Below are 13749 nucleotides of genomic sequence, written 5' to 3' on the forward strand. Positions count from 1 at the left end.
TATTATGCTTTCATTTAAACTTAAATCAACAACATAAAAAATTTAAAAGGTCTACTTAAAATATTCAATTGATTCTTTCCTTTTCAGCTTAAAAATATTATAGATTTCTACTTGTATTGTATTGATATAAATAAAATACATGAAATGCACTACAAATAATGTCATCCTTGGATTCAATCCAATTGAAATAATGTTGCTAAAACAATTATTCCGATGCCATGGACAAGTCAGAGAATGTTAATGAATTATTTCATTAAATCAGAGAATGTAAATGAATAAGCAATTACTCACGCAACGCACATACATAAGTTGGAAAAATTGCCTATTAAATGTTTATTTTATTATGAATTCTGGGGTATTCACCGGTAATACAGATTTTTAATTCAGAAGGCTTTTCATAATTATAAATTTGTCATATCATAGAAATTGAAAACATAAATCTAAATAGGTATGCGCAACGATTTTTCATTTAGGAATATTCGTTGTGTCTATTTATAGCATTTCGCACATTGCGTGGTGTATTTTTATTTTTCGAAGTTATATTTTTCGATGTTCCCTCATCTGAAACTACAAATTAGTACTCAAAAAGATTTCATTTAACATTTGCTCCTTCTCTATTCATTTACGTTCTCTGTTTACATTCTCTGATACGGCTAATAAGAAATATACGTTTTAACAAGAAAAACGCTTTAGCACACTGGTTTCCAAACAGCTGAGTACAATTTTTCCATGAATTTCCAAAACAAAAAGGAAGTGCGTAAGAAAAGCTTTCGGTCGCACAAAAAAGTTTCGTAAAAGTTTAAAATATTTTTTAAATGAAGATTTTCAGCTTTGTTGAAATAAACAATTTCTTTCAATTAAGAAGTATAGAGTACCAAACCTTAGCGCTTTAGACTTCACCTGCATACAAGGTAAATATAAAAATAGTAATAGAAATTCATTCCAATTGACCGACTGCGCTACTGGAGAGGAAGACGCAAACTTTTTGGATACGCGAGTTAAAGCGAGAAAGCAACAAAGAGTGTCATCGCCAGTGGGCAGTAAAGAGCACCCCGGCTGCAAGAAATCTTATGTACTTCCTCTACATTTGTGTTTCATTTGCAGTTTGTTCTTGAAATTGCAACAACGTTGGGGCGAGTGAGCTGGAGAAAAATTTATACCGTGAGTTAGTAGAAAAAATTAAAATTGATTTGCAGTGAAAATATAAAAAACTGATTAAAGTGGCACTCACAGAATTGTCTCAGTGTGTCAAAAACAAAACAAATGAAGTAAAATTGTGATAACTACAAACAATTCTGGAACGCAAAAGTCTGACTAATAAGAAAGTAAAAAGTTTTCCACTGGGGAAAATTTGAATATATACGTAAAAAGTCAAAATTGGAGAAAAAATTGAATTGACTATTAGAAAATAGTTAACGACAAGCTGTTAGTGATTTAAATTTAACTCAGTCCAAATTTGATTTAAAACAAAATGGATTTTAATTTTGCCGATTTGAAGAAGGAAGCAGCTGCTACTGCAGAGGATGTCTTCTCTCACACTGCAGATGTAGCTAAACAAGCAACAAATGCAACATATGATTTGTTGAGTGGAGGCGGTGGACGTGCTTCGACGGGCGCACAAGATGATAATTCACACACAGAACACTACTTCGCCAACGAACAAAAGGGCATTGATTTTGAACAGGTTGACCCCCAAGCATTCGTACAGCGTATGTCTGCCGGTGCGAAGGAGGCGCAGGAGCAATTGGATGCCAAATTCGCACAACACGATTTTGATGATTTTCTGACCAATGCATCCAAGGATTTACACTCCTTTGGATCACAACTACAACATGACACAAAGCAGGGAGTACACGATTTTATGAACGCGGAACGTGGCCTATTTAGTGGTGCCGGTGACATAAACAAACAAACTGTTGAGGTATCAGCGCCTACAGCAGTTCCGGTTACACCAAACAAACCTGCTGAGGATGCAGTTAAGGAAGCTGATTTGCTAAATTTTAGTGTCGGTGATGCGGCTGAAAAACATGCTCCATTGCAACCATTCGAAGAAGATTTTGAAATACACTTTGCACCAACTGCACCTGCTTCAACTACTACAACGCTATATGATGATGATCTTGAAATTGGCAAATCTTTTAATTCTGCATCTGTCTCCAACAAAGATTCGGACACTGATTCTCCTTCTTTGTCATGCAATCCGTCACCGGCAAAGAAGAATCCAGTAACGGCTGCATTAAAAGAACAGGATAATGACAAATTTATATCTTCTGAAGATTTGCTTGGTGATTTCAAAGACGAGCGAACTTCAACCCCTGACTTCCAAGTTAAACCAAAGGTTACCAAACCAGCGGCTGAGGTTGAAACAGCAACCGCCTCGGTGCCTATCACTGATTTAGACGCAGAAGAGGAAGCCACATCACTACTTTCACAACCCAAACACTCTCAAATCGAAGAAATTAAAGAAGCTGACAACACTAATAAGGCAACATCTTCAGCAACGTTACCCGTAGCAAGTGCCACAGCTGCAGCTGCACCCAAGCCAGCCGCAGTTAGTGAACCTTTTGCTGCTAAGCCGCTCGCTTCGACTACAACATACAACAAAGATACAACTGAAGTAGTCAAACCTAAAACAGCGCCACCAGTTCCTCCAAAGGAGAGCAAGCCATCTCATCAACATTTGGATCAACCAAAGATTGTCTCCGTCGAAGAAATATTCTACAAATATGGATTGGGTGAGTAAACTATAATATTCTAATTAGATTGTTCGCTTGTCTTGTGCTTGAATGAATAGGGAAAACTGGAAAAATATGCATATTTTTTGAATACATATTGCTATATGTTTTGATTTTTTTTAATAACAATTTTGTGAGTCACTCATTTTTAATGATTGCGTTCGCACAAGCATTGTATGTTAATTTATATACACACTGTTTTATACGTATTTACTCATATTTTCGTAACTATTCATACATCTTTGTTTAATTGTTAATTTCATTTAAATTTTGTCGGCTACTTTGCGTTGATTTTTTGGTATTGTCGTCGCTATTTCAGCCACGTTTGCCACAATACACAAAGCCAATTCATCATACATATACTACAATATATCGTGTGTAGTGTTAACTCATTTGTAGAAATGATGTCATATGTTTCTAACCAGTTGTATTCGCACTTATCCTTGCTGAATTAACCAATGCCATTATGGAAGAACCAGATAAGCAAAGAAATGGCAATTTCTTTTGCCATCATTTTCTTTGCATTGACATACTTTTCTTCACACATTCAATGCGGGAGCCGCAAGGTTAAAGTCAGGTGCCGACCGGCAAACGCAATAAAGCTTAACTGCATTTTTCGCTATTTTTGTATGTAATAATTAGACATGTTTTTGTATATTATATGCTTTTATCACCCACTGTATGCCATTCCGGCATTGATAGTTACTCTGCAATATGAATTGTCATTTGCATAGTAATGCCGATTGAGCAAAACCGTCACCGGCATATGACTCACTTAATGTTTTCTTATTTTATTTTAATTCTTTGTTTTTCGCTTTTTTTTTTTAATTATATATTGCTTTTTACGTTTCTTTCCTCAGTCGGTTGGCACTGCCTTTCACAAGCAGTCGTGAGCGGGCTTAAAGGCGGCCGGGTAAATGTGGGCTGTCTGCACGGCAACACGCACAAGCATGCCATTCATTCGGTCCAGTTGGTTTCACTCTGAGATTTTCATATTACTATGTTTTATGCACATATACCTATGTTAATAACTAATCAGTGCATATTCATTTATTTCATCATGCTAACTTTATATCAGTCAAGTGCATTTTTACACATGTGTAACTGCATATAAATCCTTCTATTCATGCCACCAACTGTATGTGGGTAATGTATGTACACCTGTGTAATATCTAAAAAAGATAAGATGAATCAGTAAAGTAAAATTATACTAGGTGCTTATATGTAAGTATGTATATTGCGCGTCATATGTACATATAAGTATAGAAGGCAAGGCAGATTGGCAATAGATTTGGATGTAGCTAAGTGTGCTTGCGCGTTCGCACCGCTCCGTATGCGATTGTTCAGAGCTCGAAGCCTACTACGAAGAATAAATAAAAATCTTCTTTAATTTGCTATTTGCTATAACTTGCAATAACACCATTGTTTCTGTTTTGTAGTGTATGGTACATAGACTATGAGAAGAGGAATAAGGAATTTAGGAGCACAGTTCGACCTAAGCCCGCAGAGAGACTTAAATATACATATTTACATATACATATAAAAGTGACTACTTGTTGTTGGCATTACTGTTGTATATGAAGTGTATGGCAAATGATGTTACACAAAATATGGTACATATAAAATTTATATCCATGTTCCAGCTACGTTTACTATCCATGGCATACCACAAGTACATACATACATATGTGCGTGCTTGTGTACATAGATTTTGTTGAATTGCGCACAATAAGTACATCATGCCCGTATATAGGCAACTACGTGTCTATATTGTTAGTGTGTGTACACAAACTCATACATTATATTTGAAATTTCATACATTCCGGCAATATGATGATGACTTGGGGATACTTGTTAGTTATTATGTGTTATGTGCGCACTATGTATTAACTGATCTTTTACTTTCCTTTCAATTGTCATGAGTAATGACCAGAATTCAGAGGTACAAGTATAGAATAGCAAAAACAGCGTTAAACGAAAAAGTTTGCGAAATTTTAATGATTAAACTGTCCAAAATGTTAGGAAAATTGCAAAGCGCTGAAAAATATTTTGCTTCTCTTTTTTTTGGTGTATTTTTGCCGGCACAAAGTTTATTGGTCTTTTATATTGGCTAATGATGATCTAAGTGGTATACAGGGTGTGCAATCCTGCAGTCATTGCTTATGTATTTAATGCTGTCACTAAGCTATATTGTTTCCTTATGAAGTTGTGTGTGTAAATAGGTACTCATAATAACCATCGATTATAGTTCCAAGAATATATTCGCAAAATGTCTTAATAATTAATAAAGTATTATTGTGAAAAATTGTTTTAAACTTGACATTGTCTTCTTATAACTTAAGACTCAGCATTGTTAGCCTTCACTTGAGTTCTTAAAATAAACCTCAGCGTCAGTCAGATTGTATACTCATCAGAAGAATGTGTTTTTGTTATCTCATTTTTTAATTGTATATGGTTTTATTTTTAAAGCACGGGAATTTTCTTTGTCTGCCAGAAAATGCATTTAGTTCGATGCCACTTGGTATGTAAAAGATCGCGTTGGGCTGGTAATCGATTGATTGATCACTCCTGTGTAGCTTCGCCTTGGTCAATCACTTTTGGGCGGAAATTGGAATGAAATGCTTCCTGGCTAAAATTAACTTATCGCAATGTAAAGCAAGATTAATATAATGTATGCAAAGTTTACAACATATAATAAATCAGAAAAATAATAACCTAAATTAATAATTAAAATACCAAAAAAATAAAAATATTAAATGAAATTCAAAATTCACAAAAGAATAAATATTAAAATAAGACAAATTTTGAATAAATTAGTATTTCCTTCATTATATACAAAACAATAATTGATTAAGTAAATTATTAAAATAAGAAATAAATAAAATAAAATAAAATCAATGAATATTACGAATTTATAATTTAAAAGGAATAATTTTAAATAAATAGCAGCGTTTTGGTTTTAATTAGTGTACCGAACGTAAATTTTCAAAAATTTGACAAGAACCAAAATAATGAATTGCTATCAGTCCAAATTTGAAAAAAAATTAATATCATGTTAATAGAAACATAATAATGAAAAGACATAATTAAATTTAAATATTATTGGATTAAGATTTGTTTAAAATATTTAAACCAAAAAAATAATAATTAAATTCAGTTTAAAAAATATTTACAAAAGCTTTGCAAGTCGAATTTTTTTTAACTAAAAACTAAATTATATATTATAATTACAAATTAAATTTATTATTAAACTTTTAAATTAATTTCCATTGAATTCTGAGGCGTAATAAATATATTACTGACAAACTATTATGAAGTAGGCTGTCGCCAAAGAAGATTTTTGGCAGGGTCTCTGACTCGTCATTTGTTGTTAGGAGGTATTAAAAAGGGTGTGGCGCCACCAATTTGCTGCAGTAAGGAATCCTATAAGTACTTTATGCATATAAATTCAATCAGTTAGATACACTAGAAAACGCTATTATGGCACAATGAATGAGTAAATATGCTTATTTTCCATTAAATTCCGGTTTTTATAATCATATGAATTTTTGCTGTTTTCCAAACACTGAGCATGTGCCAAATATCGCACAATATGCGCATAATCCACCTCTCGATAAGGACAAGTGGCCACTATTCACCACACTGCACACCACTGAGAAAATCGTATTTGTTGCTTGTAACTATCATAACAGAAATGCAATTGCGGAAAACTAGTAAGAGCGAAAACTCTACATACCCTAGTTGAAAATCGATATTGTAGACATAAAGAGGCAAATCTTCTGCCACAAACTGTACGAGTGCCCAATCAACCGAACTTAAGTACAACAAAACAACTAACGAATCGGAAGCATTTTCACTTCCCTGCTGTCTACTTTGTATCAGTTCAAATGCCCTGCCTTTTCGCGGTTATCCATCGCGGGTATTAACTGAAGCAGGCGCCGGGTCTTGAAACATATAGTATATAAAACGTAAACATATGTACATATATGCATAAATAAGTAAAATATAAACAAATAGGTAAAAATGTACGTCGAATCTGGAGAGTCTCCAAAGCGAATGTTATTCGTTGTTAACGCACAGGCAATGCGCAGGCCTTTCCTGGGCTCATTGTTGTTATAAGTAGCAGGTAGTGGTAAAATTTTGGCAGGACAAAGGCGAAGAATTCAGTTACTTGAGAGTTGGCAGCTCAGCTCAGAGTGAGGTAGTTTGCAAGACGACTTGGTGCAGCGAAACCTAATAGCGGATATTTTGTTATTTTTTTAATGCGTACAAACCGATAAATGGTGACGTTCCGAAATAATTTTACACATAAACAACAAAAAAGTGAATAAATTCATTATTTACCTTTTCAAAATCTGACAAAGTAAAAATTTATTTAAATTAAAGAATTGAGAACGTAGAAAAAATTCGAAAACGCAGACGTAATACAATTTTGTTTTGCTATTATTGACAGTCGACGAGGAAATTTTCCTTTTAATTCGTGCCTGTTCAAATGCGTATTTGTACTACTTTTTAGCGTGTTCATGTTTTTTTTTAATTGTGATACAAATTCTATTTTAATATTTTAAACACAAAGGATAAAAACATTTCAATAGTTAAATCTGTAGAAATTTTAATAAACGCGTCTGCTGAAAAATGGATTCGAACGGAGAAATTGCACGGAATGGCGTTTACAAGCAACATCCATTGATTTGTTCGCTTTTAGATCCCCGTAAGTCAAAATATGCATTCAAAACTACTCAACTTCACACATACATTCATACCTACATTACATTAATACATATACAATGCCTTTACATTATATGCCGTACGGTTCTCTTTCACACACTGCGCTGTACTTCCATAGCTACTAATATTAATATATACATTTATATGTATATATAAATATATATAAGTTCACCTTTCCCTGTACCTAACCTACATTAGATAGTATGGTATGTGCTGTAACAACAATTAGTGCACTTACACCTGCCTCCTTCGTCTCGTAACGCTAGATTTTTTCTTTATTTTTCATGCTTTCATTTATTGATGTTATATTTTTTCCTCTTGGTGAAAGATCTTTAACTTTGTGCTTCTCAGCGTTATTTCTATTTAATTTTAAATCTGAGCCCAACTTTTTCTTAAAAATTATACTTATATTATAGTTTTTGTTACAACACCATTAAAGACTTTAAATTTGAGCAGATTAAGCAAGCAACCTCTGACTACATAGAAAATAGTTGATTTGAAAATTTAAATGAAATCACACTCGTGTAATGTGTAGCAATTATTACTAAATATTATACTGCAATTTTATCTATATATAAAAACATATATAATTTTATATATATATGTATGTACATATGTATAATTATTTTAAATAATATACCTTTCCTCTCACCTACTTAATATTTATTATATTGCGCTAAATTACTTAAATTAATTATTTCCAACACACATACATATCTACTAACTTTAGTCAGTATAAGTAAAAAAATCAATATGTACATTTCAGATGCCTGGTTCAAGCCGGAACGTTTACATCCACGTGGTAAGTAATTTTGCGGCATAAGGAAATGCGGTCGATGACTAAACAACAAATCAAAAAAATGTTTGAAACTGCAAATATGTGCGAATTGAAACGTATATGTATATCAGCTCGATTTAACTATTGCAACACAAATTTCTTATGTTTAACGTTTTCGGGCACAAACTTTTAGCGAGAGTAAATCTAGTGAGAGTATATATGTATGTTATGTACATATGTATATATTATGTAGAAATATTAATACTGTAATTTGTTTGCTTTGTTTATATTGACAGAAGGCATTCTCTAAAAAATTTCGAGAAACACTTACGGTTTACAGTCCTTGGCCAGTTATGGCTGATTCACATACAACTTTTGCTTCATTTTACTTAAGACATTTTCTTTTGTATCAGTTTGTCCACATCCAGGCGAAGCAAAGCAAAAAAAAACACCTTCTTTTTACGCTTTGCCAAGCAACACTCACCATAATTTTATTTGAGAAAAGCACGGAAAGTAACGCGTTCATTGTAACATTTCCTATGCTTTCTTCACTTCGTTATTAAAGTATGAATTGTCAAGCAAAGCGAGGAAAGTTGTATGTGAATCGCCCATTAGAAATCTGGGTGGGTTCCGGCTATGCAGGCTCGGCTGTCTTTGAAGCGGATAATTCAATTTGTATTACTTCTCGTCCATTCTTACTGCGATATTTGGCTGATCAACAAATATACTCAAGAAAAGTAGTATACTGAATTTAGAAGAAGGATCGAAGAGTTCCATATTATTGAGACTTCATTTATGTACATACATATGTATAGTATCTTTATAATAATTACACTGTATTTGTAAATATGTCTAATCACAATTGTTTTGTGGAAAGAAAAGTCTGATTATTCGAATTTAGCTACCCTATGCTGTTTATTGTTAAACGCCTAAAAGTAGATATGTATATAATACTCTATTTTGCAATCATACCAGATTTCGCAAAAAATGTTGCATATTTCCTTATATAAGTTGATTATTTATGCAAAAACGCTTGAGGTTATGTATGCATATAGTGCCTAACAATTTATAGAAAGCATTTACTCGACTTACAAATACATATACATGTATGTACATGGATTGAGTTCTTTCAACTTGCAACGTAGGAAGGACTTTTCTTTTTTCCTCCTTGTTTCTGTTTTTCGTTTTTTAATAACCCAGCTACACTTTTGGAAATCTATTGGTTGAGTGTTTGTTGGGCGCTTTAAGTTGTTAGTTTTTGTAAGGCAACGAGACTTTTGGAAAGCTCATCGTTTTCAATTGCCACTTTAAAGAATACAATCGTTTTGAATTTCCTAGGTCATTCGATGACTATTTTTGCAATGTACTATTTTCTTTCTGTTTTACCCGGGTGAGTCAAGGACATGAATTAGGCTAATACTAGATAAGAATATTAAATTTAGTTTTTATTTTAATTTTTGTATTTTTAAATCGGTTGTAAACTTTTATAAACCTAATATTTATAACAAAAACACTAAATAAATAACCACTATTTACTTACATACCATATATTGAGTTCAATGAACCACAGTTGCAACCGCGAATCCGCAGGCTTGTCTCTCAGTGAACCTATTTGTTTTTTTTTTGCATGTGAATCGCTTCCGTTGGCGCCACCTTTGCTATCCTGCCCACAAGATTGTGTGAATCTTTTATTAAGTTTTAAATATCTACCTCACCACCGCCAATGGGACACATCGTATTCGATGTCTGTCCAAACAAAAATAACAAGAAGAAAGTTTTTAGTACTAGACAAAGTCTGTTTACTTTGTATACGGTAGACTACCATTTTATGTATGTATGTACAGATGTAGGTATGAATTTACATAAATATTACAAACTAAAACCTTGAGGTGGAGCATTTGATAACAGGGTGTTCCATCATTGTTATGTTTGATGACTTCGGTAATTATATTTGAATGAATTGCCCATAGGCAGGATTACGATAACCGTTGTAACTACAACGATCCTTGTTCTCAGCATTTTCCGGCGATATGCTGCACTAGTTTTTTCAGTTTTTGTTGTAGTGCAGAAAACATTCCTCCAAATATTTTTGAAGAATCCTACCCGAGTGACAGTCGTTAGTGGGTAAGAATGTTTGAGCTCTTTCCAGCTCTGATACAGGTTTATACTACTCTTGTTGTTGTAAATAGCAGCATATAACATTTCTCATTTTCTAATAACGAGTTTAATTAAGGTTACTCGTAAAATTCATAAGCTTTTCGGTGACGTGTTAAAATTTGTAGGCCCGTTCATTTGAACAATGTTTCTCAACATCCAAGACAAAATTGTAAAAGTTTCATCTAAAATTATTTTTAATTCAGTATTTAAAAAAATTTCAAATAAAATATAAACATAATATTAGCCTAGACCTCCTGTATTTTCGGATATCCTCACCACCGGTATATGGCAGTTAGTAAAATGCCTGTAAACATATTTGTTATACTTTTTGTTTTAATTGCTGAGTAAACTTTGGAACGAAATGCCCATTAACTTATATCCCAGTAAAATTACTTGTAAATATTTACATGCAGATGAGGTATGTATAGCAAAAATCTATGTATCATCAATTTGCTGCTAAATAGAACAGCTCCAAGGGCTGACTTTCACACATAGCCCTTCAACTAACGGCATGTATTGTGAAACGGAGATCTCCGTTGAATTACTTACTATGGTATATATGTACTTATATATATACAAATACAAATACATATATATATATATATGTATGTATGTATTGTCTGTATGTCCACCAATTTTGTAAGGCAAATATCATTGCGTCGCTATGCATGCCCCTACCTGCACTCAAACATATACATTTATTTATTTAATTTTACAATTATACTTTGATGCCAACGACTGGCATTCTAACATTGCACAAGCTTTTTATTTTACTAGCTCAATTGTCTCGTTTTTTGCCTTTGTCCAATTCGTGGCCGATGACGTTGGTTGCATTCTAGAATGTCGGTGTAAATGCACAACAGGTACATACTTGAGCCATGAAGCTCCGTAGCTTTTTTTTAGCGAAAATTATCCATATGGAACTTGTGGTGGATTGCTCTTAATTATATTGCATTCAGAAAGAATTAAATGCTTTTTGAATTTAATTTGAGGGTTGCCTTTTTTTATTATTAAGTATTTGGATGGCCAAGAAGTTAGTGTTCATCTTGCAAATATGTTGGAAAAAAACAGTCTTAATACTAAAAGGTGACCTTTTGTCTAGCGCGCCCACTCAGATGACACATTTAGTACTTTTTCTATTTTATTTTCTATTATATTAAATACTGTGTTTTCGTAATCCCCTGTATTGCTTTTTAACCGCAATGAATCTAATAATCTGCATACACCTTCTCCTTTCAAGCTTTCCACCTAAACACTTTTTTCTTTCAAATGTCTAAATGATACCTTATTGAAAGTTTTTCTTGATATGAGCAGACAGTTATGTAGATTTTTACTTGTATACTTCAAAACCCATTTATGGGCATCGAATTATTTGAGTTGCTCACCCACTGAACACACAAGTGCTTTTATTTATGCTTGAATGATTTGTTCCTCAACAATCTGTCCTATATTGTAACAAGTTTTTTTGTTTTTGCTACCGACGCAACATGCAACAAATGGATCAAGTACAGACCAAATAATAACGGAAAATATTAGTTGCCATGAATATTTAAAAAATTTAATTTCGAATTCATTACTTAATCTAAAAGTTCTATAATTTGTAGAGTTAGTTCTAGTAAAGACTATTATATTGTTAAATAAACAATCTTTAAATAATTGAAAGTTCACATCGCACTCAGTTCTCTAATAATGTTGCTAAATTTCAAAAGCAAACACTTTTCCGTCCAATTGCTGTGTTTTCGAGCGCTTCTCATCTTTTGTCCCTAATTGGCTCGGAACTCTTTCTTATTACATTTGATCAGTGTCAAATTGTGATTTGAAGACGAAGATGTTCGCAAAGCTTTTTAATTGGAGGTGCCAAATATTATGTTAACGAACTCACTTATTCTAATTTTACAGCTAACAAAAAAAATATGACGTGATGTTTTATGGCGTTACTTGTGGTCTTCCTGTACAGGGTACGGTTTCGATGAAATTCACCAAACCTGGATTGTTAATTATGTTCGGCAAACTCTTATGTTTTAACAGAAATTCACTTGTTTCCATTGTAAAAACCAATAACAGAGATTTCGTCACGAATAATTTCTAAATTAGATGAAAGTCAAAAGACTTTGATAGTTTATAGCTATGGCTAATACGCTAAGGCAACGATAGAAATTGTTTCAAGGTTTAAGTCATGTTAACGGATTTAATTTTAAATTGGTGAATTTAGTCAGTAGCAAATTGAGTTTATTTTATAATTCAAGCTTTGTTTAAACAAAATAAATATTGTCTGGGAATTTGTACATATTGGTGTAGATTATATAAATCAAACTGACGGGTGTTATAAATTCAGATATCTTAATTATTACGTTCGCAATTCTTATAAACGGGATCGAACCATTTATACAAGCTAAATAACTCTAAGTTGAGTCGGGCATAAATGTTTACAATTTTTGTTAATGGAAGGTCCCTCTTTATAGAATTTGTGAGTCAAAGTTTACGGAATCGTATTTTGTATATTTGAAAATAAACTTCTATATCCCATATAATAACCGTGCGATAATTCCACAAAGGATAAGGCCAAAAACGTAAAATTTATATGGATGATAAAGCAGGTTTACATTGAACCATATACAATATTCATATACAATTTCTCGAACAAATCAAATGTTACTCTCAACTCTGAAGCGTACTTCGTCGTACAAAAAATATGTATTACGTGAAAATTTGTTTTAAGTAACTTCATAATTTATTTATTATTCTCAAATCCTACTTTATAGTACATGTAAATTTATATTAAACTTACCACCTTTCAAACTTCAATTTCTGTCCATATTCGAAAATATTCTAATTAACATAGGTATATGTAATTCAATGTTCACACGTATTGAAATACTGATACGCAAAAGTATTCTCAATCAAATTATTTACATTGACAGCACAAAAAGTCTCACTGGTGGGATGAGATCATTTTTTGTTTGCCGTGCTTGTATGTAATTGAATTAATTTGCACTTACTTACGAAAACGGCAGCGAGCAACATTAATTTTGTTTACTGTACCATTTTTGTACGAATATAAGTACAGCGATAAAAAGTGAAAACCAGTAAAAATACAATTGCAGAAATAAGGATTTAAGATAAGCGAAAATGCTAAAAATAAATATCGTTATGCACTTTCTCACCACATTCTGCTCTTATCGTTTATTCGCGACAAATGTAAATTGTATTTATATATGTATTTATGTATGTATGTCTAGATTACATGAAATTCTATGCATTGAGATGAATGTATTTTAACTTTCAAATTAAAACACCTTTTAAACTTATAAATAAAGTAACGGTAAAGTTAAGCGTATAACATAATCATAC

The 13749-nt window shown here is 32.5% G+C and overlaps 1 protein-coding gene across 4 annotated transcripts in view; it reads left to right on the forward strand.

Annotated features, from left to right (window-relative positions):
• Positions 1 to 781: 781 nt before the first annotated feature.
• The window catches only part of Rtnl1 (reticulon), a 34137-nt gene continuing 21169 nt past the window's right edge, over positions 782 to 13749 (forward strand). Inside the window, exons 1-3 of one of the 4 annotated variants that reach the window (XM_070106332.1) lie at positions 782 to 911; positions 1105 to 2735; positions 8230 to 8265. In XM_070106332.1, coding sequence (XP_069962433.1) covers positions 1472 to 2735; positions 8230 to 8265 — 1300 coding nt within the window. In that variant the 5' untranslated portion in view covers positions 782 to 911; positions 1105 to 1471. Of the gene's footprint in view, positions 2736 to 8229; positions 8266 to 13749 lie in introns of all 4 variants that reach the window. The other 3 variants (XM_036375075.2, XM_070106333.1, XM_070106334.1) reach the window with 3 other exon arrangements.

This window comes from Bactrocera oleae, chromosome 3 (genome assembly GCF_042242935.1).
Source record: "Bactrocera oleae isolate idBacOlea1 chromosome 3, idBacOlea1, whole genome shotgun sequence".
NCBI classification, from domain to species: Eukaryota; Metazoa; Arthropoda; class Insecta; order Diptera; family Tephritidae; genus Bactrocera; species Bactrocera oleae.